The sequence below is a fragment of the Sapajus apella genome, unplaced genomic scaffold (genome assembly GCF_009761245.1).
Source record: "Sapajus apella isolate SASKATOON/1434 unplaced genomic scaffold, GSC_monkey_1.0 scaffold126, whole genome shotgun sequence".
NCBI classification, from domain to species: domain Eukaryota; kingdom Metazoa; phylum Chordata; class Mammalia; order Primates; family Cebidae; genus Sapajus; species Sapajus apella.
The window spans coordinates 91,205-118,229 of record NW_022437066.1 but is presented as its reverse complement, the minus strand read 5'-3'; the positions used below and the strand labels follow the sequence as shown (position 1 = coordinate 118,229).

The 27,025-nt window shown below is 50.8% G+C and overlaps 1 protein-coding gene across 15 annotated transcripts in view; it reads left to right on the top strand.

Annotated features, from left to right (window-relative positions):
- The window catches only part of CACNA1B (calcium voltage-gated channel subunit alpha1 B), a 237,163-nt gene that overhangs the window by 199,106 nt on the left and 11,032 nt on the right, over positions 1–27,025 (top strand). For 11 of the 15 annotated variants that reach the window (XM_032261876.1, XM_032261881.1, XM_032261880.1 and 8 more), the window contains 7 exons: positions 8,297–8,424; positions 16,104–16,200; positions 19,036–19,144; positions 23,533–23,640; positions 24,270–24,382; positions 25,442–25,569; positions 26,747–26,882. In XM_032261876.1, coding sequence (XP_032117767.1) covers positions 8,297–8,424; positions 16,104–16,200; positions 19,036–19,144; positions 23,533–23,640; positions 24,270–24,382; positions 25,442–25,569; positions 26,747–26,882 — 819 coding nt within the window. The other 4 variants (XM_032261888.1, XM_032261887.1, XM_032261886.1 and 1 more) reach the window with 2 other exon arrangements.

The window sequence follows — 27,025 nt, the reverse complement described above, 5'->3', positions numbered from 1 at the left end:
GTCAACATGGTGAAACCCCATCTCTACTAAAAGTACAAAAATTAGCCAGGTGTGGTGGTGCACACCTTTAATCCCAGCTACTCAAGAGGCTGAGGCACAAGAATCCCTTGAACACGGAGGTAGAGGTTGCAATGAGTTGAGATCGCGCCACTGCACTTCAGCTTAGGTGACAAAGTGAGACTCTCTGTCTCAAAAAATAAAATGATGCAGAAATCACAAGCATTCCTATCCACCAATAACAGACTTAAAGAGATCCAAATCAAGAATGAACTGCCATTCACAATTGCTACCAAAAGAATAAAATACCTAGGAATACAATTAACAAGGAACGTAAAGGACCTCTTCAAGGAGTCCACTGCTTAATGAAATAAGAGAGGATACAAACAGATGGAGAAACATTCCATTTTCATGGTTAGGAAGAATCAATATCATGAAAATGGCCATACTGCCCAAAGTAATTTACAGATTCAGTGCTCTCCCTATCAAGCCACCAATGACCTTCTTCACAGAACTGGAAAAAACCACCTTAAACTTCATATGGAGCCAAAAGAGAGGCCGCATAGCCAAGGTAATTCTAAGCAAAAAGAACAAAGCGGGAGGCATCACAATACCAGACTTCAAACTATACTACAAGGCTACAGTAATCAAAACAGCATGGTACTGGTACCAAAACAGAGATACAGACCAATGGAACAGAACAGAGGCCTTGGAGGCAACACAGCATATCTACAACCATTTGATCTTTGACAAACCTGACAAAAACAAGCAATGGGGAAAGGATTCCCTGTTTAATACATGGTGTTGGGAAAACTGGCTAGCCATGTGCAGAAAGCAGAAACTGGACCCCTTCCTGACACCTTACACTAAAATTAACTTCAGATGGATTAAAGACTTAAACATAAGACCTAACACCATAGAAACCCTAGAAGAAAATCTAGGCAAAACCATTCAGGACATAGGCGTAGGCAAGGAGTTCATGACCAAAACACCAAAAGCATTGGCAACAAAAGCCAGAATAGACAAATGGGACCTAATCAAACTCCACAGCTTCTGCACAGCAGAAGAAACAGTCATTAGAGTGAATCGACAACCAACAGAATGGGAAAAAATCTTTGCAATCTATGCATCTGGCAAAGGGCTAATATCCAGAATCTACAAAGAACTAAAACAGACTTACAAGAAAAAAACAAGCCCATTCAAAAGTGAGCAAAGGATATGAACAGACACTTTACAAAAGAAGACATACATGAGGCCAAAAAACATGAAAAAATGCTCATCATCACTGGTCATCAGAGAAATGCAAATCAAAACTACATTGAGATACCATCTCATGCCAGTTCAAATGGCGATCATTAAAAAACTGGGAGACAACAGATGCTGGAGAGGATGTGGAGAAATAGGAACACTTTTACACTGTTGGTGGGAGTGTAAATTAGTTCAACCATTGTGGAAGACAGTGTGGCGATTCCTCAAGGACCTAGAAATAGAAATTCCATTTGACCCAGCAATCCCATTACTGGGTATATAGCCAAAGGATTATAAATCGTTCTACTATAAGGACACATGCACGCGAATGTTCATTGCAGCACTGTTTACAATAGCAAAGACCTGCAACCAACCCAGATGCCCATCGATGATAGACTGGGCAGGGAAAATGTGGCACATATACACCATGGAATACTATGCAGCCATCAAAAACAATGAGTTGATGTCCTTTGTAGGGACATGGATGAACCTGGAAACCATCATTCTCAGCAAGCTGACACAAGAACAGTAAATCAAACACTGTATGTTCTCACTCATAGGTGGGTGTTGAACAATGAGAACACATGGACACAGGGAGGGGAGCATCACACACTGGGGTCTGTCGGGGGAAATAGGGGAGGGACAGCAGAGGGTGGGGCATTGGGGAGAGATAGCATGGGGAGAAATGCCAGATATAGGTGATAGGGAGGAAGGCAGCAAATCACACTGCCATGTGTGTACCTCTGCAACAATCTTGCATGTTCTTCACATGTACCCCAAAACCTAAAATGCAATAAAAAAATAAAAATAAAATGAAACCACACTGTAATCCCAGCACTTTGGGAGGCCAAGGTGGGCAGCTTACCTGAGGCCAGGAGTTCAAGAGCAGCCTGGCTAAGATGGTAAAATCCTGTGTGTACTAAAAATACAAAAATTAGCCAGGTGTGGTGGCATGCACTTGTAATCCCAGTTTCTCAGGAGGCTGAAACAGGGAATCACTTGAACCCAGGAGCCAGAGGCTGCAGTGACCTGAGATTGCGTTACTGTGCTCCAGCTTTGGCCATAGAGCAAGACCCTATCTTAAAAAATAATAAAATGAAATAAAATAATAAATGTTGGCAAAGATGTGGAGACATTTCAACCCTTGTGCACTGGTAGGTAGGGCTATAAAATGGTGTTGTGAAAAACAGTACGACAGTTCCTCAAAGATTAAAAGTGAATTACAGAATGATCCAGTAATTCCAATCTTGGTATAGAACCAAAATAAATCAAATCAGGGACTTCAACAGGTATTTGTCCACCCATGCTTGTGGCAGTGTTATTCACAAAAGCCAAAAGGAGAAAGGAACCCGTTTCCATCAGCAGATGAATGGGTAAACAGAATGTGGTATGAACATGCAATGGACTGTTATTATTCAGCCTTAAAAAGGGAGTTCTGACGCATTCTACGATGTGAATAAACCTTGAAGACATGTTAGGTGAAATAAGCTAGTCACAAAAGGACAGATACTATGCGATTTCACTTATATGAGGTACCTATAGTAGTCAACTTCATCGAGACAGAAAGTAGAATGGTGGTTTCCAGGGGAGGGTGAATGAGGAGTTATTGTTTCATGGATACAGAGTTTTAGTTTGGGAATATGGAAAACGTTTTGGAGATGGTTAGTATTCATGGTTGCACAACAATGTGAATATACTTAATGTCACCAACCTCTACACTTAATAATTGTTAAAATGCGGGTTCACAGCTGAATTCTACCAGACATACAAAGAGGAGCTGATTCCATTCCTTCTGAAACTTCCAAACAATACAAAAAGAGGGAATCTTCCCTAACTCGTTTTATGAGACCAACATCATCCTGATACCAAAACCAGGCAGAGATTCAACTAAAAAAGAAAACTTCAGGCCAATATCCATGATGAACATCAATGCAAAAATCTTCAATAAAATACTGGCAGACTGAATGCAACAGCACATCAAAAAGATTGTCCCCCAAGATCAAGTAGGATTCATCCTGGGGATGCAAGGCTGGTTCAACATATGCAAGTCCATAAACATAATCCATCACATAAACAGAACCAGAGACAAAAACCATATGATTATCTCAATAGATGCAGAGAAGGCCTTGGACAAAATCCGGCAGCCCTTCATGCTAAAAACTCTCAATAAACTAGGTATCGACAGAACATACCATAAAATAATAAAAGCTATTTATGACAAACTCACAGCCAATATCATACTGAATGGGCAAAAGCTGGAAGCATTCTCTTTGAAATCAGGCACTAGACAAGGATGCCCTCTCTCACCACTCCTATTCAATATAGTATTGGAAATTCTAGCCAGAGCAATCAGGCAAGAAAAAGAAATAAAAGGTATTCAATAGGAAAGGAGGAAGTCAAATTTCTCTATTTGCAGATGACATGATTTTATATTTAGAAGACCCATTGTCTCAGCCCAAAATCTCCTGAAACTGATAAGCAACTTCAGCAAAGTCTCAGGATACAAAATCAATGTGCAGAAATCACAAGCATTCCTATACACCAATAACAGACAGAGAGCCAAATCAAGAGCGAACTCCCATTCACAATTGCTACAAAGAGAATAAAATATCTCGGAATACAACTAACAAAGGATATAAAGGACCTCCTCAAGGAAAACTACAAACCACTGCTCAATGAAATAAGAGAGGACAAACAGATGGAAAAACATTCCATGCTCATGGTTAGGAAGAATCAATATCATGAAAATGGCCATACTGCCCAAAGTAATTTATACGTTCAGCGCTATCCCCATCAAGCTACCAATGACCTTCACAGAACTGGAAAAAAAACACTTTAAATTTCATATGGAACCACAAGAGAGCCTGCATACCCAAGACAGTGCTAAGCAAAAAGAACGAAGATGGAGGCATCACACTGCCAGACTTCAAACTATACTACAAGGCTATGGTAATCAAAACAGCATGTTACTGGTGCCAAAGCAGAGACATAGACCAATGGAACAGAACAGAGTCCTTGGAAGTAACGCTGCACATCTACAACCATCTGATCTTTGACAAACCTGACAAAAACAAGCAATGGGGAAAGGAATCCATTTTTAATAAATGGTGTTGGGAAAACTGGCTAACAATGTGCAAAAGGCAGAAACTGGACCCCTTCCTGTCACCTTACACTAAAATTAACTCCAGATGGGTTAACATTTAAACATAAAACCTAACACCATAAAAACTCCAGAATAAAACCTAGGCAAAACCATCCAGGACATAGGCGTAGGCAAGGACTTCATGACCAAAACACCAAAAGCAATGGCAACAAAAGCTAAGGTAGACAAATGGGCTCTAATTAAACTTCAGAGCTTCTGCACGGTAAAAGAAACCATTATTAGAGTGAACTGGCAACCAACAGAATGGGAAAAAAAATTTGCAATCTACCCATCTGACAAAGGGCTGATATCCAGAAACTACAAATAACTAAAGCAGATTTACAAGAAAAAAATAAACCCGTTCAAAAGTGGGCAAAGGATATGAACAGACACTTTTCAAAAGAAGACATACATGAGGCCAACAAACATGAAAAATTGCTCATCATCACTGGTCATCAGAGAAATGCAAATCAAAACCACATTGGGGTATCATCTCACGCCAGTTAGAATGGCGATCATTAAAAAATCTGGAGACAACAGATGCTGGAGAGGATATGGAGAAGTAGGAACACTTTTACACTGTTGATCAGAGTGTAAATTAGTTCAACCATTGTGGAAGACAGTGTTGCGATTCCTGAAGGATCTGGAAATAGTAATTCCATTTGACCCAGCATCCCATTACTGGGTATATATCCAAATGATTATAAATCGTTCTATTATAAAGACATATGCACACATATGTTCATTGTGGCCCTGTGTACAATAGCAAAGTCCAGGAACAAACCCAAATGCCCATCAATGATAGACTGGCCAAAGGAAATGTGGCACATATACACCATAGAATACTATGCAGCCATAAAAAATGATGAGTTCATGTACTTTGTAGGGACTTGGATGAATCTAGAAACCATCATTCTCAGCAAACTGACACAAGAACAGAAAATCAGTCACTGCACGTTCTCAATGATAGGCGGGTGTTGAACAATGAGAACAACTGGACTCAGGGAGAGGAACATCACACACTGGGGGCAGTTGGTGGGGAGGCTAGGGGAGGGACAGCAGTGGGTGGGGAGGGATAACATGGGGAGAAAGGCCGGGCGCGGTGGCTCAAGCCTGTAATCCCAGCACTTTGGGAGGCCGAGGCTGGTGGATCACGAGGTCAAGAGATCGAGACCATCCTGGTCAACATGGTGAAACCCTGTCTCTACTAAAAATACAAAAAATTAGCTGGACATGGTGGTGCGTGCCTGTAATCCCAGCTACTCAGGAGGCTGAGGCAGGAGAATTGCCTGAACCCAGGAGGCGGAGGTTGCAGTGAGCCGAGATTGTGCCATTGCACTCCAGCCTGGGTAACAAGAGTGAAACTCCATCTCAAAAAAAAAAAAAAACAAAAAAAACATGGGGAGAAATGCTGGATATAGATGAAGGCGGAATGGAGGCAGCAAACTACCTGGTTATGTATGCACCTATGCAGCAACCCCACATGACCTGCACATGTATTCCAGAACCTAAAGTACAATTAAAAAAAAAAAGGAAAGAAAAGAAAAAAAAGTTGTTAAAATGGGGCTGGGCGTGGGGCTTATGAATGTAATCCCAGCACTTTGGGAGGCTGAGGCAGGCAGATCACCTAAGGTCAGGAGTTCAAGACCAGCCCAGCCAACGTAGTAAAACCCCATCTCTACAAAAATTTAAATACAAAAATTTAAATAAAATAAAAAATAAAAATACAAAAATTAGCTGGGTGCAGTGTCACGTGCTTGTAATTGTAATCCCAGCTACTTGGTAGGCTGAGGTTGGAGAATCACTTGAACCTGGGAGGCAGAGCTTGCAGTGAGCCAAGATTGGGCAACAGAGTGAGACTGTTTTTAAAAAAAATTGTTAAAATGCAAAATTTTTTGTTACGTATCTTTCCTACAGTTAAAAGAATAGATAAATTAAAAAAAAAAATTAACACTCAGACTTTCCCCAAAAGTACAAGAGGAGGAAACGCTTCCTAACACATGCTGTGGGGCAGGCATTAATTACCCTTATATCGTGGTCAACTATGCCACAAGAAAAGAAAACTGCAGACTAATAGCCCTTACTAATATTGATGCAAAAATCCTCAACAAAACACTGGCAAACTAATTCCAACAACACATTTCCCAATTTCAAAACAAAACAATGTGATACTGGCATAAAGATAAATACATAGGTCAATTAAGTAGAACAGAAGGTCCAGAAATAAACTCAAATACCTGTGGTCAGTTGACTTTTGACAATAGTGCCAATGGGGGAAAGAATTGTCGTTCTTTCCATGGTAATTCAGTGGGGGAGAGAATAATCTTTTCAAGAAATAATATGGAGAAAACTGGATATTCACATGCAGAAGAATGAGGTTGGATCACTACCTCAATATACAAAAGTATCTCAATCAGTCAAAGACCTAATAGAAGAGCAAGCATTGTGAAACTATTAGAAGAATATATAAAGGGTAAATTCTCAAGACCTCAGAATTGGCAATGGATTCTTAGATTTGGCACCAAAATCATGAGCAACCAAAGAAAAAAATAGATAATCGGACTACATCAAAATTTAAAACTTTTGTACATCAAAGGACCTTATCAAGTATGCAGAAATACAGTGTACAGAACAAAATGGTAGAAAATACTTGCAAATGACATATTTAATAAGGGGTTAATATTCAGCCTGTATAAAGAACTCCTACACCTCAACAACAAAAAACCAAACAACCCAACTTTTTAAATAGCAAGGGATAAGAGTCAATCTTTCTCCAAAAAAAATATACAAATGTCAGACAATCACATGAAAAGATATTTAACATCTTTGGTCATTAAGGAAATGCGAAGCAGAACCACAGTGAGATACCACTTTGCATCCACTATGACAGCTACAACAATAATTTTTCTCAAAATTGAAAATAACGTGTAACAAGGATGTGAAGGAGGAGGAACTGTTGTACCTTGCTGTTAGGAATGTAAAATGCACCAGCTGCTATGGAAGAAGTTTAGCAGTTTCTAAAAAAATGAAGCAGAGAATTACCATATGACCCAGTAATTTCACTCCTAGGTATATGCCCAAGAGAAATGCAAAGACGTATCTGCACATACATTTGTACATGAATGTTTATGGCAACATTAATCATAATAGTCAAAAGGCACAAACAACCCAAATGCCTATCAGTGGATGAATGAATGTGGTATATACCAATGGAAAATTATTCAGTCATAAAAAGAAGTGAAGTGCTAACACGTACTACAACATGGATGAACCTTGAACTAAGTGAAAGAAGCCAGACATAAAATCATACTGTGTGATCCCTTTTATGTGAAATACCCAGAATAGAGAATGCTATAGAAACAGAAAGGAGATTGGTGGTTGCCAGGAGACTGAGGGGGATGGGAATTGGGGTGACGATTACCTAATGGGTATGGAGTATTCTTCTGGAATGATGAAAAAGTTTTGAAACTAGAGAGATGGTTGCACAATATTGTGAATATACTAAATGCCACTGAACTGTACATTTTAAAATGGGTAATTGTATGTTATTTGAATTTTAAACTTAAGAACCCAAACTGTTGGCCTGTAGAGTCCAAACTGTCACTGCTTTCATGAAAGGGCAGTCTGAGATGGAAAGACAGTGTGATCACAGACAAAGGGCGGGTCATGGACAAGAGACTCCAGGCCCTGAATTAGGGGGAGACACTGGCATGTGGGATCCAGAACTCTGGGTAAGCAGGAAGTCTTGGAAGTCCCACGGGGAGAGCAGGTCTGGGCATGAGCTAGTCAAATCCCAGTGACCCCTGCTAGCCTGAAAGCTTGCCTCACACACACTGGAGAGTGGTGGGGGGCTGGGGGAAGGCAGGTTGAGGTCTGTCTACGTCACCTGTTCTCCTTCCTACCCTGCAGATGTTGAACCTCTTTGTGGCTGTGATCATGGACAATTTTGAGTACCTTACGCGGGACTCTTCCATCCTAGGTCCTCACCACCTGGACGAGTTCATCCGGGTCTGGGCTGAATACGACCCGGCTGCGTGGTAAGTGAGCCCTGGTGCTCTGCGGTCCTTGGGGTGGTTCATACCCGTAGATCTTGGGATGGGCCTGGTGGCTTCAGACATGTTTTAAGTGAGTACCCCCTCAGGTTTTGGTAGGGGATCCCGGGATCTGTCCTATTCCATGTCGAGCAGCACTGGGATCTGCTCTGAGTGGTGCCTCCCTTTTCCGTCTTGTGTGCCTTTGTGCAGCTCCTGGACTGCATAAAGTGATAAAGGTCTTTTGAGACCTTGAGTTCAGTTCCTTGGGAGATACCCGGAGTCGTAGAAGGTTTTCAAGGGGTTTGTGAGACTCGGGTCTCCTGCTGAGTGGGGGTTTACTCTCTTCTTCCAAGGCCTGTCATGTGAGGATTTGTGGAGGGCTTGTGGGGGAGTGTGTAGAAATGGCACAGCCATAGCGTCCTGTGAAACTTGATGTGGGGTTTTAGGACAGTCTCCCTAAGGGACTCAGGAGTCTCCCCCTGCTCTCTCCCTTGGGGACAGGAGCCAATGTGCACCTCTGTGTCCCCATCCAGGCTGCACATAGTGGGTGTTTGGTTAACATTTTTGACACCAGATGAGCTACCAGGAAGGCCCTAATGTGACCTTTGTCTGCCATCTGTCATGATGGAAAGTTTACTTGTTTCAAAGGCGAGGGGCGGTGCCTTTCCAGACAGAACAGGAGTTGCATGAAGGGCATGGTTTGGGTCAGAAGGTGAAGCTGTTTGAGGCCAGGTTTTACGGGGCTCCTGTGTAGCATGACGTGCCTCCCCTCAGAGCTGAGCGCTCATTCAGGAAGGAAGGCGGGTCAGGCAGCATGGCTTCTCCATCTTTCCATTTGTCCGTTCCTCCCATCACTCGTTTCTCATTTTCTTGCTGACTCACCCCCTCAAGCAGTGGCTACTGTGGGCTGCTCCCTGCAAGGTCACAAGGCTTCCTGGCACCTAGCTCACAGTGTGTGCCCAGGAAATGGCCGTGATGAACAGCTCTCAGTGAGTGCGTAGACATCCACCACTCCCTGCGCCTAGAGGGATAAGAACCATGGCTGCCCCAGAGGCCTGCCTTCTCTCTCTGGCTCCCAGCCTGTCCAGGCCCCCTCGCACTCCTCTGCCTCTGGCGCTTTTGCTGGAGGAGGGCCAGCATGACGTGGTCAGGCCCCTCGTGGTGAGGTCCTGCTGCCAACAGAGCTCCTGGGCTCTGCCTGGTTTTGCTTAAACTGCAGCTTGGCACAGGGAGTCCTCTGCAGACACAAAAGGCCTGGGAGCCTGACTAGACCTCCCCAGCCCGCATCCACTCAGCCTCCCCCGAGCACCCCCACCCTCCCAGTGAGGAGCCAGAAGGTGCTACACAGGGCCCTTCCCAGTCTGGGTAAGGTCTGGAGCCACTGGCAGCATCGGGGGCCCTCGACAGGGCCTCTCCTTTCCAGGCTTGTCCAGGCCCATAGCATCTCTGTGGGGGCTTTTCATTTGAGTGGGAAATACACAATTTTTATGCAGTGCCGAAGAGACACAGAGGTTGCCTGTGTTTCATGGTGTACGTGACCATTTCTGTGGCTTGCGAGAACCCCGTCATGTCTGACGCAGCAACACGTTTGTGTTGGGAGGGACAGGCTCAGGCACATTCTTACAGCACCTGTGGTCAGGACAGCCCAGTCGACTTGGGGGAGACTCACCGTGCTTAAGACCTAGACCTTGTTAGGCAAGGGAAGGAGAGACTGCAGCTGAGGCAAGGTTAGGTGAAGTCTAGGCGGGTCTCCCTAATGGTGTGGTCCGGAGAGTCTCCGCTTTTTCTGGGAATATTTTTCTAGAGGAGACTGTGTTGCGGAAAACAGATACTTTGTACCATATAGTTAGTACTGAAGGGCAAAGGCAGATCAGCAAAGGTCCATGAGAGGAAGACAGCATTCCCCAATCTTTATGAAGTACACCCAGGCCTTCCAGCCAGCCACTGGTAAGCACAAGTAGGAATGCGAAGTGGACTTGGGCCAGCCAGCAGCTTGGTTACCACACACAGTGCAGGTTCAGACTTGGCCCAAAGCCAGAGTCTCAGAGCAGGGGTCCTTGGAAGACGTAGGTAGCTAGGGATATGAGAAGTGCTTATTGAAGAGTAGACAGCAGAATACAGGCCTCACCCCAGAGATAGGATGCACAAAATAATACATAAAACTTGCGGGCCTTGAAATTGCACAGATGGGACCTGTGAGCAATGTGATTCTGCCCCCACGAGCAGCCTGGGCTCACCCCAATAGCTCAAGCTGGCCAGGATGGGCCAAGGGGCCCAGCGGAGGCCGCTGAGCAGACTGGGTCTGGGTCCTGCATCCTGAGCAGAACACAGGGCATCTCGAGCCTTTCTGGTGGCCTCCATGACAAATGCAAGGATGTAGTCATTTATGTCCCAGGGGACCACTCTATGGCTACTCATTCTTTAGGAGAAACTTTGAAACAACAACAAAATTTTATGAAATTTCGTGAGTTGTGTGTGCACGTGTGACTGTGCATGTGTGCACGAACATGGACATGTGTGCATATGCGTGACTTTGCATGTCTGCACAGTGACTGCATGTGCATGTGTGCAGGTGTACACGTGTTACACACAGGCACACATGTCTACACGTGTATGATTTGCACACTTGCATGCTCACGTTGTGGGATTGTATATATGTGTGCATGAGTGTATGTGTGCAAATGAACTGCATGTTTGTGTGTCCATGCCTATGTGGTGGTGTGGATGTGTGTATGCATGGCATGTGAGCCTGTGGGTGTACATGTGCCTGTATGTGCGTGCATATGTGTGCCTGTGGTGTGCATGTGCCTGTGTGTGCATGTGTGTGCCTGTGGTGTGCATGGGCCTGTGTGTGTGCCTTTGGTGTGCATGTGCTGTGTGTGTGTGCATGTGTGTGCATGTGCCTGTGTGTGCATGTTTGTGCCTTTGGTGTGCATGTGCTTGTGTGTGCATGTGTGTGCCTGTGGTATGTGTGTGCCTATGTGTGCATGTGTTTGCCTGTGGTGTGCATGTGCCTGTGTGTGCATGTATGTGCCTGTAGTATGCATGTGCCTGTGTGTGTGCATGTGTTTGCCTGTGGTGTGCACGTGCCTGTGTGTGCACGTGTGTGCCTGTGGTGTGCACGTGCCTGTGTGTGCATGTTTGTGCCTGTGGTATGCATGTGCCTGTGTGTGTGCATGTGTTTGCCTGTGGTGTGCACGTGCCTGTGTTGTGCATGTGTGTGCCTGTGGTATGTGCCTGTGTGCCTGTGGTGTGCCTGTGCCTGTGTGTGTGCATGTGCCTGTGTGCATATGTGTGCCTGGGGTGTGCATGTGCCTGTGTGTGTGCCTRTGTTTGTGTGCATATGCCTGTGTATGTGTGTGCCTGTGGTGTGCATGTGCTTGTGTGTTTGCCTGAGGTGTGCCTGTGCCTGTGTGTGTGCCTGTGTTGTACATGTGCATGTGTGCATGTGCGTGTGTGTGTGTGCATGTATGTGCATGTGTGCCTGCGGTGTTCATGTGCCTGTGTATGCATGTGTGTGCTTGTGACGTTCACGTCCCTGTGGTGTGCATGTGCCTGTGTGTGTGTGCCTGTGGTGTGCATGTGCCTGTGTGTGTGTGCCTATGTGTGTGTGCACAAGCCTGTGTATGTGTCTGTTGTTTATGTGCCTGTGTACATGTGTTCACGTGCCTGTGCGTGCCTGTGTGTGTGTGCCTGTGTATGTGCACATGCCTGTGTATGTGTGCCTGTGGTTTACATGTGCCTGTGTGTGCATGCCTGTGGTGTGCACTTGCCTGTGGTGTGCATGTGTGTGCCTGTGTTCACATGCCTGTGTGTACCTGTGGTGTGCACATGCTGTGGGGTTCACGTGCCTGTGTGTGCATGTGCCTGTGTGTGTGTGTGTGTGCCTGTGGTGTGCACATGCTGTGGTGTTCACGTGCCTGTGTGTGCATGTGCCTGTGTGTGCGTGTGTGTGCCTGTGGTGTGCATGTGCTGTGGTGTGCATGTGCCTGTGTGTGCATGTGTGTGCCTGTGGTGTGCACGTGCTGTGGTGTGCATGTGCCTGTGTGTGCGTGTGTGTGCCTGTGGTGTGCACATGCTGTGGTGTTCACGTGCCTGCGTATGCATGTCCCTGTGTGTGCATGTGTGTTCCTGTGGTGTGCACATGCTGTGGTGTTCACGTGCCTGCGTGTGCATGTGCCTGTGTGTGCGTGTGTGTGCCTGTGGTGTGCACGTGCTGTGGTGTGTGTGTGCCTGTGGTGTGCACGTGCTGTGGTGCGCATGTGCCTGTGTGTGCCTGTGGTGTGCACGTGCTGTGGTGTGCATGTGCCTGTATGTGTGTGTGTGTGCCTGTGGTGTGCATGTGCCTGTGTGCCTGCGTGTGGTGTGCATGTGCTGTGGTGGTCACGTGCCTGTGTGTGCGTGTGTGTGCCTGTGGTGTGCACATGCTATGGTGTGTGTGTGCCTGCGTGTGCGTGTGTGTGCTGCGTGTGGTGTGCATGTGCCTGCTGTGGGCGGATTCTGATGGCTCGGAGCTGTTCACCCTGGTGCCGCCTTTCCCAGCCTCCCTTTGTTGTTGCTTTAACCCTGTGTTGTGAAGCCTGGAGACTTGAGAGGAGAATTGCAGTCACACTGGCAGCAATCTGGCTGCTCATTTCTGTGTGCACCGATCTGTCCAATAATACCTCCTGAGCACCTGCCATGTGCTGGCACAGGGGCCTGAAGGTGAAACAGACACATGCCGTCAGAGCACTCAGCCAGGCCTGGCAGTGAGACCACACGGTGTCTGTAGCTCAAGGCCAGGGCATTTCTGCAGAGGGAGAGGCCACATCCGGCCTGAAGAATGAGAGAAGGTCACATTTGAGCCAAACTTAAAGGAATAGGAAGGACTGAACACTAGAGAAGTAGGATGGATTGAGCTGGGGACGGGAGGTGGGGCAGCGGGGAGAGGGAGGCCAGGCAGCTTCTGTCATGCTGGAGAGGAGGGTGAATTGCAGAGGGGCTGCAAGGAAGGCTGAGAGTGGTTAAGAAAGGCATTGAAACTGATTGAACAAGTCAGCTTGATTTTGTTTTATAGACAGTGGGTACAGTCCTCGAATCGAGCATTGATGGTGTCAGGGCCATACTTTTCACCTGGACTTGGTGGGCAGGGACAGTTGTGGAGGGTGGGAGGTCTTACATGTGTCCAGCCCCTCGTGGTGGTCCCTTTGCTGCAACAAGCTTAGCAAACACATTTGGTGAGGCCGAGATGGGGCTTCCTCTTTCTTCCACGTTTTACAGAAGCAAATCCAACATGATTTGGAACTGATTGGACCGAGGGCCTCAGGGCAGATCCATCTGCCAGGAAGAGACTATCCCCTTTCTTTCCTGGGCCACCTGAATCTGGCTGTGTCTCTGGGACCCCAAGCCCACAGGCGGGTGTCCCACTGTAGGACAGAGCAGCATTGGTGGTGACCCGAGGACACCAGCCCTGTGATGAGAGAGTCCTTAGCTGGATCAGGGCTTCCAGGGAGGACACAGAGCCTTCAGGGAGACAGGGTCCGTCAGGAGGCAATGGGTGTGGGCCTCTGAGGCTGCTGTGGTAGAGAGGCAGACCCACTGTGCTGTGGTGGTGAGAGAGTCAGGCCTCAGAGGGAGGCTCATGAGGAGGGGCCTTGGCTGGCCTGAGAGGCCCAGGGAGCATCCTCGCTCAGGGGGCGAGACGAGGAGCTGGCGGAGAGGGAGGGGCAGGACAGGGCAGGCCCAGGAGAGACACAGGCCACAGAGCAGAGTGCAGAGGAGGGCTGGGCCCAGCCAGCAGCTGTGGACATGCTCCGCCTCTGTGGAGCACAAGGGTGTTCTGTGCAGAGCGGCTCCTGCACACACCGGGCTCTGGAAATTACGCCGGGGTTGCCGCACCTCCTGGGGAGCTCCAAGCCCTAGTCCCCCAGCGAGGTGCCACCTATCCAGTGCAGCCCTCACCTCCACCGCCGCGCCTGCGCGAGGCAGGTCTTCCCATCACAGGCTGGGCGGGCGGGCGGGACGGGCTCCACCCTGCCTTTGTTGCCATAACCTGTGACATTTCCTTTCCAGTTGCCGGATTCATTATAAGGATATGTACAGTTTGTTGCGTTGTATTGCGCCACCCGTTGGCTTAGGGAAGAACTGCCCTCGTAGGTTGGCCTACAAGGTTTGCAACTTCAGAGCCTCCATCCAACATACTTCCCTGCCCGAAGCGCAAACACAGCACACACTCCCTGCCTGGTTTGGGAATGACGACACCTCACCTTTCTTTCCTCCTGTCCTGCCCCGCACTCCAGCCTCCTGGACGCTTTGGTTCCCTGTCTAATCTCCCCTGACCCTTCTAGCTGGCTGGGGACAGGCAGCCTTTTGAGAGTGCACAGAAAGCTTTCTGGCTGGGCCATGATGGCTGAGACCAGCTGGCTGGGTGGGAGCTGGGGGCGAGGTCCCTCCTGCATCAAGGAAGCAACTGTCCCACCTGGTTTTTCCTCCAAGCTCTTGAGAGTGAGCTGATGGTCAGACAAGGCTGCGGCCCCCAGAGGAAGGGAGTGCGGGCACAGGCCTGCCAGGAGCAGCCGTCCTCTGGGTTGGAAGAGCCCAGTAACCAGTGGCTCTCCAGTCCCTGGGGGAGGAGAGGGCAGAGGCAAAGTGAGGTGCCAAAGACCAGCCATCCTGCTTTGCCTCTGGAGTGATGTGCTCAGCTCAGCCAAGAAGCCCCTGGTCTGGAACCATGGAGGAGGGCAAGGCCCCAGGGCAGATCCATCTGCCAGGAAGAGACTATCCCCTTTCTTTCCTGGGCCACCCGAATCTGGCTGTGTCTCTAGGACCCCAAGCCCACAGGCGGGTGTCCCAGGGTTGGAGGTAGGCCCCAGGCCTGGTGGCCTCTCAACTTGAGAAGAATGTCGTTAGAGCCTTTAGGTTCCCAGATCCTGCAACCTGCCCCTTTGCTGTCAGAGCTGGTGCAAGGTGGCCCTAGGCCACGTCCCGCCAGCTCCTCCCACCTCCCGCAGTCTCCCATTTCCCACCCAGCCCTGACCCCCAGCAGCAGCCCTGCCCTGGGCTGGCCTCGGGCGTCTCTGGGCTTGAAGCAGGACTTGCCCCACAGTCAAGTTTGGCTTTAGAGCTTCAGGGCTCCCTCTCTAGTTTTCTGGTTTGTTATAGATCTTCTCCACCTTTTAGCCTCTAGCCTTACTTGGAAGCAAATCTGATCATAAGGGAAGCTGATGTCTCTGCTGTGGTTCTCAGCCACTGCCTTATCTGCACCTGACCCTGCCTGCCAGCTCTTCCAGCAGGGTGAACCAGCTCTTTTCTGATTGGCATTTACTGTGATTTTTAAAAGACTAAAACCAGAAATTATGAACCCAAAGCCGCCCCGATGCAGCCCTTCCTCACCCCTCCATGTTCATTAGCTCGGACGCCACCCCCGCCCACTGCCCCGTGTGGGGCTGGAGTGAGGAGGTGAGGCTCGGGGGTGGGGGGCCAGGAGGGGTCAAGCCAAGCAGAGAAATCCCTCATTTTACTTATTTTGATTTTGGGCTTTGAATCCGACACTTTGATTAACTGGCTCTGTTTTCTTGTCTGCTTCCTCCCTGCCCCCTCACCCGCCCCCCCCCCCACCCGCTCCCCTCCCCGCTCCCCTCCTGCTGCCGCTCCTCCTGTGGACCACCCCACTGTGCCCTGGCCTCGCTGGGACGGGTTTCCAGTGGGCGAATCAGTTACAATGACATGTTTGAGATGCTGAAACACATGTCCCCGCCTCTGGGGCTGGGGAAGAAATGCCCTGCTCGAGTTGCCTACAAGGTAGACCCTGACCCTGTAACCCGCCCCCGAGGAGGCTGTGTGTGCTCTGCACGGGGTGCTCGCGCTGGCTCTTCCAGCTCCTCTCCTTCTCGGGGGCTCCCGGCTGTCTGTCTGCCGCTCTGCTGTGCGCCCCTGGCCACCTCACTGTGTCCTTCTCTTCAGCCCCATCCCAGCTTCCTTCCCAGACAGAGGGACATGGCCACCATGATGTCTCACTGGCCTGTTGTCCTCACATCCTGAGCAGCCCCCTCTGAGAGCCCCCTGGAGGTTCAGGGAGACAGAACTAGACCCTCCTCCCTGCCTTTTCTCCCTCTCTTTCTTTCCTAGGAATGAGGGGACAGACCACTTGTTTAACAGAGGTTGTTTTTGTTCTGGGCTTACAACGAAGCCCTAAGCCCCTGGTATGGCTGGAGCTGTTCAGCCCTCTGGGTCTGGCCCTGGGGACAGGTGGGGCCTGCAGGACCTCTGGTGCTTTTGTATAATCCCCTCCCCAGCTCAGCAAGAGCAGAGGTTCCCTAGGCCCAGGCCGCAGTCTCCAGGGACGTGCTAGGTTCTATGGTGCGGAGGAGGCACTGTGGCATTGAGAAGGAAAGGGGCGTTGGGGAGAACATCTTGCTGTTATTCCTGGTGCCTCAGGCTGCAGGATGGGGACAGCCTCAGGGCCTAGGAGTCATGGGATGCTGAGTCCCCAAGAAGGGGGTAAATCGAGGGACACCTCCAGGCCTCCCTCCTGGGTGGGCAAGCAGGTCACATGGCCCAGCCCTAAGCCTGTTCCATCTGCCCAGCTGTCCTCAGTCCCACCCCATGCCCCCCATGTGTAAGCACCTTTGTTCCCCAGCACCCACCCACCCACCCGAGAGTCCTCCTGAGGCCCTCACTGCTCTCCCGCAAAGGGCCTGTCTTTCCGCCAGCATGTGCCTCAAGTGTTCCTGAGTCCCCCTCTGTCTGAGGAAGCACTCTGCCAGAGCTTTCATCTCTGAAGCTGTGGACAGCTCTTGTGCACGCCATCTCTCTCTGCCCTGACTCTAGGTCTTTCTTACCTGATTCAGTGCAGCCTGTGGGAGCCGAGTGGCACCTGAAAGCCATCCTCAGCCCCTGCCCTGCCCTGCCTTGTGCCTGCCTGGGGTCCTGCATGCAAGGCTGCAGTTTTGTCCCCAAGAAGGAGAGCTCTGTCCACACTTGGGGTCGGGCTGAGCAGGAAGGGCCATGATGGAGCAGCCTTTGGCAGACTCCAAGGTTCTGGGCATGGAGAGACCAAGAGAGGCCTCGGGGTGGGAGCAGGAGACTGGACAAGCTGAGGAGGGTCCAGGAGATGCCCAGAGTGCCCCACCACAGAGGGCCCAGGGCAGAGACACCTGTCTGTCCTGGCCTTGCCTCTTGGCTTCTTCCTGAGATTCTTGGCCCTTTGGGGCCTGGGGTGGGCTGATGGCACCCCTGGGTAGGGCAGCCCTCTAGTGCCTGGGCAGAGCTCTTCCTTCTTGGAAATCACCTGCCTGCTCTGCCTTCACTGCTATCCCCAACTCCCTCCACCGCCTGCCCTCCAGGAGAGGAATTCCTTGGTTTCTCGCTCCACCATCCATGCTGGTCTGCAGGGATGCTGTTCTCTGGGAAGCCGTTTACTCCTCATGTGCTGCACACAAATGCTGTGCAAAGCCCTGGGGCTGGGACTGGACATGGCACGCGGGGCTTTGCCAGCATTCAGGACAGTCAGGCTCACGTCTCCAGCCCTGCTTGCATCCACACCCCACCAACTGTTAGGCTGAGGACTCTGGATTTGGGGCCAGAATGCTAGGGGAAGGGCTGTGTGGCCCTCCCTAGAGAAGGGGCTGCCCTGCCACAGGGTGCAGGCTTGGGTGACAACAGGCAGCCCCCAGGGAGGAGCTCCTATCTCTAGCTGGTCAGCGCTCCTGGGGCTCCACTTGGCCAGCTCCATGCTCCCTATGCTGAAAATCTTCCAGGCACACCTGAGACGCATTTCCTCCTTGAGGACTTCTAAGTTCCCAGAGCCTGGGTCTCTGGGCAGCACTGACTGTGCCTAGAGGACTGTGGTGCAGACACAAACTTGTCTCCAGCTGTTCTGTCCCTCAGAACTGGCAACAGGCTCTCCGCCTGAAAGGGAGATGGAGCAAAGCTGCAGGACACTGCCCCAGCCCGCCCTGAAGTGCAGCAGCCTCGGCCTGAGCCCTGGGCAGTCACGTCTGTTCCTGTCCATCCACCAGTGGGAGCTGCCTTGTGGGGAGTTGGGCTCTGTCTTTTAGTGGCATTGAACATCTCTCCCAGGCCCCACGCTGGGGGGTGAGAGGCGGAAGCCTTGCCGGGCCGGAGCTAAAACTAAGGTGTCACCCACTGGGAGCTGGGCCCCAGAGAGGCACCCTGGACCACCTACCCCTTGTCCAGATGATCCAAGTGGTGGGAGGAGAAGATGGGGGGTGGGCAGAGCCATGAGCACAAGACCCCTTCTGTCTGTGACTGCCGCTTCTCCCCAGCCAAGGCCACACACCTATATTGAGCCACAGGTGGGGTCCCCCGGGTGAGGAGCTACCTGTGCTTTCGGAGGGGTCAAGGCTCCTGGCCTGGCCCTATGCCACAGTCTCCCTGCAGTTGTACTTTTCTGTAGCTGGGAGGGTCCTCAGCTGAGATTTGCAGGATGGGGAGTCCAGGGAAGAGTGTGAATGCTGGCAAAACTCCCCCCTGCCCCACCTCACTCAGACCTAGGCACCGGCAGGGACTACCACTGGGATGCCCAGCCCAGCCTCCAGGGAGCCCATCATTGAGTAGTCCTGGGGGGGGGTGACCCCAGCAGGCCTGGCCCTGACCAGCCCTGCTTGTCCCTAGCGCCTGGTTCGCATGAACATGCCCATCTCCAACGAGGACATGACTGTCCACTTCACGTCCACGCTGATGGCCCTCATCCGGACGGCGCTGGAGATTAAGCTGGCTCCAGGTGAGCAAGGCGACCTTGGGAGGGAGGGCCCTGGGACCCAGAGATGTGCACCCCTGCCCTCAGCACCAGCCCCAGGAGGGAGGGAGGAGGGTGAGGGGCCAGCTGTGTCTGGAGGGGTCTGAGGACAGCCGTACAGGATGCCTGCCCTTGGGGCACTGGCTCTTTTGCCTGGTAACTATCTGCATGTCAGCACCACAGTGATCCCGTTTCAGTAAGGAAATGGAGGCATGGTGAGATTTAATACATTGCCTAGGTGGAGCCAGGACATAGCCTTGGCAAGCCTCACCACAGCCAGCACTCTCCCTGGGGACGAGGCTGCATGCCCTCGGCCCTTCCCACGGTGAGCCTATCCCCTGTCCGGTCTTGCCCTGATCGGGTGGACAGAGCCACAGCAATGCCAAAGCAAGGAGAAAGCCTCAGATGTCTTCCCCACCCCCACCCCTGCGTCTGCCCTGTCTCCTGCTTTGTGCACCAGGCCCCGCTCGTCCCCCCAAGGATGCCATGCTGGCAACATCCTACTGTTTCTTGCCCTGCCAGTTTTCCTCTCTACAGGATTATTTGTGTCAACATATAAACATCTGATTATTTCCTCCATCTTTAAAAAATTATCTTCCCCCCGTCGACTTCCCCATTCTCTGCTTCCTAGCACCCCGCTCTTGAGAGGTTGTCTGTGATTCCCTTTCCCACATGCGGGGGGCTCTCCCCAGCTTCACCAGAGCCGCCCTCAGGGTCTCCAGGCCTCCACAATGCTCAACTCGAAGTCCGAGGTGCATCCCCATCTCATGGGCTGTCCACACTTGTCCGTTTGCACTCTCTTTCCTTGGAACCTTTTTTATGTCTGTTTCTCCGATCCCACAAACTCTGGGTGTGCCTTTGTGCCATGGAGTGTTCTCTACACCCACTGCTTTATCATCTCACCTATTCCCATGGCTTTAAATAGCATGAATCCAATTTCGTATTTTTAGTCCTGACTTCTCCCCTGAACTTCAGATTTCCCCCCCACAGCCTTCTCTATCTCAGTCAATGCTCAAGCCAAAACCTTAGAAGCCATCTCAGTTATTATGTATTTATTTGAGATAGGGTCTCACTGTGTCACCCAGGCTGGAGTGCACTGGTACGGTCATGGCTCACTGCAGCCTCCACCTCCCAGGCTCGAGTGATCCTCCTGCCTCAGCCTCCCAAAGTGCTGGGATTACAGGCACCACCCTGCCCACTGATTTTTGTACATTTTTTAGACATGGGGTTCACTGTGTTGCACATCATCCTTTTCTCCCATTTCTTATCCCATTTCTGATTCATGCCTTCTATCCTATTTTCTGGACTCTTATCTTTAAACTATATCCAAAGTGTGGCCACTCCTCTCGGTCCCCCACTGCCGCCTCTGCTGGCTTTCAGCTGCTGCTGCAGCAACTTCTAATTCATCCACTTCTGCCCTTGACCCCTTCTGTCTGCCTTCAACACAACAACCAGAGTGATCGGGTTAAAAATTAGACCAAGGGCTGGATGTGGTGGCTCACACCTGTAATCCTAGCACTTTGGGAGGCCAAGGCAGGCAGATCGCCTGAGCCCAGGAGTTGTAGGCCAGCCTGGGCAGCAGGGTGAAACTCTGTCTCTACTAAAATAGAAAAAATTAGGCTGGACACGGTGGCTCACGCCTGCAATTCCAGCACTTCAGAGGCCGAGGCAGGTGGATCACAAGGTCAAGAGATCGATACCATCCTGGCCAACATTGTAAAACCCCGTCTCTACTAAAAATACAAAAGTTAGCTGGGTGTGGTGGTGTGTGCCTGTAGTCCCAGCTACTCAGGAGGCTGAGGCAGGAGAATCACTTGAGCCCAGGAGTTTGAGGCTGCAGTGAGCTGTGATTGTGCTACTGTACCGCAGCCTGAGTGACAGAGTGAGACCCTGTCTCTTAAAAACAATAATAAAAATTTTAAATAAAACAAAGAAGGTGTTATAAACAATTTATGTCCATTTAAACAAATGAAATGGAAAAATTCCTTGAAAAACATAAACTATCGTGCTCATTCAAGAATAGATAACCTTCAGTTTCAACACCAGAGGACAAAAAAATGAGAACAGATAACCAGGCCAGGTGCCATGGCTCATGTCTGTAATGCCAGCAATTTTGGAGGTTGAGGTAGGAGGATCACTTGAGCCCAGGAGTTTGAGACCAGTCTGGACAACATAGGGAACCCTGTCTCTACAAAAAATAAAAAAATTAGCAGAGTGTGGTGGTGAACACCTGTGCTCCCAGCTTCTTGGGGAGGTCAGGATAGAAGGGATGAGACATGACGGTACTGCTGCACTCCAGCCTGGGACAGAGTGAGGCCCCATCTCAAAAAAAAACCCTTCAGTAATGCCATATTTATTAAATACCAACTACACTCACTCCAGCCTGGGACAGAGTGAGACCCTATCACAAAAAAATTAGTAATACCATATTTATTAAATTTAGAGTGGAAAAGCCTTCCAACAAAGAAAATTCCAGGTCCAGATGGCTTCATTAGTGGAGTCTATCAACTGTTTAAGGAAGAAATATTACCAATTCTATATAGACTCCTCCAGAAAGTAGAAAAAGGGAATATTTCCCAACTTACTTTATTTTCAGAGGCCAGCTTTGCTCTGATACCAAAAGTAGATAAAGACATGACAAGGAAAGAAGACTGCAGACCAATGTTCCTTATGAACAGACTTTTAAAGCCTTCAGTATAATCTTTTAGCAAACAATATACTTTAAAAGGCAATCCGTGATGACACAAATGGGGTTTACCCCAGGATAAGTTGGTTCAGTGAGGTTACACTCCACCACTCAACTGTAGTTGCCAGAATACCTCTCAGAATGACACTGCTTAGTGCTGAGAGGGCAAAGCAACTAGAATTCTGTTGGGAAAAGAAAATGGTGTAGCCCCTTAGACAGTTTGCAGTGACTTCTGTGGTCCAGCCGTTCCACTTAGGGAATGAAAACATACATCCACACAGAATCTACTTGGAAATGTTTACAGCTTTATTCAAAACTGCACAAACTGTAAACAACTCATGTCCATCGGTTGGCAGTGGAGAAACAGATGGTGCCTTCGTACAATTAAAGACTCTCAAGAGTGAGAGGAAACACTACTGTTGCACGTGGCAGTGTGTGAGACTCTCACATGCACCACACCGGGTGAAAGAAGTCGGATTCAAAAGCCAGTGTGCTGTATGATGCCACGTGTGTGACATTCTGGAGCAAAACTATAGAGAGCCAGAACGTGTCAGTGGCGGCAGGGCTGCCAGTAGGCCTAGGGTTTGACTCGGGGGCACAGAGGAATTTGGGAGTGATGGAGCTGTTGCATACCTCGACCATGGTGCTAGGTGCATGGGTATATGCATTTACCAAAGTTCATAGAATCCTAAAAAGGGTGACTTACTGCATGTGAGTTGTACGTTCATAAAACTGATGTTTAAGAGAGGTGATTCTGATTGTTTTATTCCTTTGCTCAAAACCCTCCACTGCCTTCCACGCTGGGCTTCCTGCCCACCCGCTCCGTCCAGCTTGCCCCGTGGCCTCCCTGGCTCTTTGGGTGACACAGCAGGGCCAGTGTACTCAAGGGCTCCTTCCTACCTTCAGGACACACAGGCCTCCTCCTTGGGAGGCTTTGCTGGCCGTCCTGCCCCCGCCACAGCCCTGCTGATATTTCCTGTTCCATCCCCGCCCTGCTACCACAGCCCTGCTGATATTTCCTGTTCCATCCCCGCCCTGCTACCACAGCCCTGCTGATATTTCCTGTTCCATTCCCCGCTCTGCTCTCCTTTCTTTGGTACTTTTCACTCTCCAGTACACAGTTTTTTGTTTTTTGTTTTTTAATTATTTCTACTTCATTGGTAGACTAAAGCGGTGTCAACTCCAGAAGGGAAGTTTTTTGGGGGTTTTTGGTCCCATCACTTGGAACGGTACCTGATATTTAGTAGGTGTTTACTGAATATTGCTGAATGAATAGGTGAGTGGCTGGAGTGCTGCCGTCTTCCTCCCAAATCTGCATTGCCCGTCCCATGCACACAAGAACATGTAGTGCACACACGTCAGACACACATCTGTGCACATCAGGTGGATGCCCTGCTCACCTTCCCTCTCCTCTGGGCAGACTCGCTGCAGGGAGAGCTGTGAGCAGCCTCTGCATCAGCGTCTGTTCCACTCGCTGCAGGGAGAGCTGTGAGCAGCTCCTGCATCAGCGTCTGTTCCACTCGCTGCAGGGAGAGCTGTGAGCAGCTCCTGCATCAGCGTCTGCTCCCACCGCACCCTCCTTCCATCACCATCTACCCCGCCTGCACCAGCTCTGTCCCATTGGCGGCTACAGGGCTGCTGCTAACATCTCTGTCTTTTCCCCTTCTCTGCCATCATCCTGGTCCAGCTGGGACAAAGCAGCATCAGTGTGACGCGGAGTTGAGGAAGGAGATTTCCATTGTGTGGGCCAATCTTCCTCAGAAGACTCTGGACTTGCTGGTACCACCCCATAAGCGTAAGTGTGAGAGTGAGAAATGCCACTGGCCCCCACCTTTTCTGTCCCACCCAGAGTGGCTGGAGGCTGTGGAGGTGAGGGCAAGGGACAAAGGGCAAGCCACGTGGAGAGGCGGGCTCACTTCCTTGTGAGTCTGCGCTCGGCTCCAACCAAGGGGGCCCCGGGTGGCAGAGGGGCCGTAGGAGATGAGCGCGGGTTTGGGGTGTTGAGCTCCTGGTGTGTGGATCTTTTTAAATCCAGAGAAAAGGCAGGAAGGGATCCCGCAGAGATGTTAGGAGTCTGGGGAGGTGCCCAACTCTGTCTTGTGAGAGAGATGTGAGGGAGAACGGTGAAGTGCCCAACTAAATCTTGCTTTCTGGGGAGGAGACACATTCAGCAGAGGAGGATGGCCTCTGCCTGGCTGTGGGAGCCCTTAGGAGTCAGGGTGGCCAGAAGGGCCAGGTCAGCATCTGCAGGAGCCCCGGTGGCCGAGTCCTGTGTTCTGCCTTAGAGCCGTCTGTCCCAGCGCATTTCCAGGAGTCCTTGTGGCGGGTGAGGGAGGGGAGGCTCTTTCCTCACCTAACTTCCACCCCGTTTTCCGTGGGTTCTCGGCCCCTTCTCTGAATGTCAGCCCCTGTGTTCTCTTCCAGCCGATGAGATGACAGTGGGGAAAGTTTATGCAGCTCTGATGATATTTGACTTCTACAAGCAGAACAAAAGCACTAGAGACCAGATGCAACAGGCTCCCGGAGGCCTCTCCCAGGTACCTGGCAGCCCTCAGTTTTCCAGGAAGTCACTGTGGTGCCTCCAAGGCTCTGGCATCCTTGGGGAGTTTGACACGGGGAAGACCCACACTGTTCTTGGAAAAAGTGCCTCAGGAAAGGAAGATGAAAGATGCTTGCAGCTGCCTCTGTGGCCCCCAAAGTCTGGAACTACACACAGCCTTTATGCTTTCCGTGGCTGGTGGTACTGGGCAGCTCCCGACATAGAAAGCCAGCACCCAGGGCCAGAAGACGAGGGCTGCCCTGGGCAGTGTCACCACTGTTAAGGGGTGGAAGAGAAGATGTGAAGAGCATTTGAGGAGGATTGTTTCGGGAGGTGGAAGGAGAGCTGTTTTCCCTTCACACAGAGACCAAACAAATTCAGATGTATGGGTTCAGGATCACTGTCTGTTCTGTTCTTGACTCTGGCTGAGATGGTTTGGGGGCCCGTCTTCCTGATGTCATCCTTCCCACACAGCCGAGTCTTTGGTGACCATACATAGTCTCTCTGCTAGAAAATTGTTTAGGTGTCCAGGGTTTCCGGGGATGGTAACCCCGTCCTCAGATGGAGAATATCTGGTGGTCAGGCCACACCTTCCATTCTGACATCTGGGGTAGACATCACTAATCCAGCCAGCAGTCTTCCCCACCCCTGAAATCTCAGAATTCTGCTCAGCCCAACCCTAACCCTCACTCCTACCAGCCAATTCAGGGTGACCATTCGATGGAATCTTGTTGCCACCTGTAATCTGGTCCAATCCCCTAATTGTGTAGCAGGGAAACCGAGGTTTTGAGAGGTGACATGGCTTTCCTGAAGTCATGAGAGGCCCGGGGGTTTGAGGAGCTGCTGTAAGGGTCCCTTGGCCTGCTTCATTGTTTTGGTCACATGCTCATATTTAGGGACAGGGTGGGAATAGGGAAAGCAGGTGGCCCTTTGCTAAGGGGAAAGAGCCCTGACGCTGGGCTTGAACATTGCCCTGTGCCATGTGGTCAGAGCAGGGCAAGGAGGCCACATTGCAGGCGCATTGGAGGTCTTTCCCTTCCCTTTGCCTCCTTTGCAGATGGGTCCTGTGTCCCTGTTCCACCCTTTGAAGGCCACCCTGGAGCAGACACAGCCAGCTGTGCTCCGAGGAGCCCGGGTTTTCCTTCGACAGAAGAGTTCCACCTCCCTCAGCAATGGCGGGGCCATGTGAGTATCCAGATGGACAGGAGGGGGCCCAAGGCCAGTAAAGGAGGAAGCAGACATCTCATTTCCCTGACCTGCCTGGCTCTCACTTCCACTGGCCTCTGCGTTCATCAGCTTGGAGGCACCCGACTGTGTCCCCGGGCCCTCGGCTGCCCCAGACAGCATGGAAGGGAAGAGCTGCTTGCAACTGTCAGAAGATAAAGGATGGGGCTTCTTAGAAGCCCCAGCAACCACCAGTGTGTTTCTCTGCCATCTCTGCACCCACTGCTGTGATCAGAGTGTGGTCCACTTAGACCATCAGGCTCCACTCTGAGCTCAGAGTGATCAATGCCACTCAACCTGCAAGACTAACAGTGTAGTCAGTTCTTCACCGAGCATGGGAATGAGCACTCACCCAAGCAAATTCCATGCCAGCGGGGAGACAAGTGATGAGAAATGCCAGTGCAAGGGTGTCTCTGGGTGGGACCATTGGGGCAGGCAGATGGGGAGCACGTGTGGGGTGGCCTCCACCAGAAGGCTCCACCCCAGCAGAGAGCCAAGGGACGGAAAGGCTCATCATGGCTGGGGGTGGGGTGGGGTGGGGCAGAGAAGTGAGGAGGACCCACCAGCAAGGGACCCCTGGGGGAAGAAGCCCCTGGAAGAGTCCCGGGCAAGACCATCCTGTCCCAGCTCATCCCCTCCATGACAGCTGCTTCTGTGCTCGTCCCCGCTAATCCCCTCCCCAACAGCTTCTCCCCCACGTGACAGCCTCTCGCTGTCTGCCAGCATAGGCAGGACGTCTGTAGCTACTCTCCTAACGCAGGGTCCACACACGTGGCCCCATTCCTCCCCAGGATAATCCTGTGTGGCAAGGACAGTCCCTGCTCCCGCTTCACAGATCAGTCCCTCGTCCAGATGAGGGCGTGGCAGGCCCAGCCTGCCTCACACTTTAGCATGTGGGGCCAGGAGCTGGTGCTCAGCATCCTCTCTGCTCCTCTGAATCCCTTCCTGCTCTGACCCTGTCTTGGATCCATGTGCTTTGATGAGGCTTTGCTTGGGTCCAGCATGCACAGGCCATGTTGGGGCCCCCTGGCCTCTGCTGCCTGTGGTGGAGACACCTGGCATGTTGAAGTGCCGGGCTGTTGGTGAGGCACATGCGGCTCCTGACTCTACAGGAGTCCGTTTGTCTTTTCTGCCACAGACAGAACCAAGAGAGTGGCATCAAGGAGTCTGTCTCCTGGGGCACTCAGAGGACCCCGGATGCACCCCTTGAGGCCAGGCCACCCTTGGAGCGTGGTCACTCCACAGAGATCCCTGTGGGGCAGTCAGGAGCACTGGTGAGCATCCCCGGGGGCCAGTGAGACTGGAATGAGGGATATGTGAGATCTGGATGGAGGATGTGTGAGACAGCGTTAGGGGACGTGTGAGACCAGGATGGGGAACGTGTGAGACCGGGGCGGGGGACGTTTGAGATGGGGGG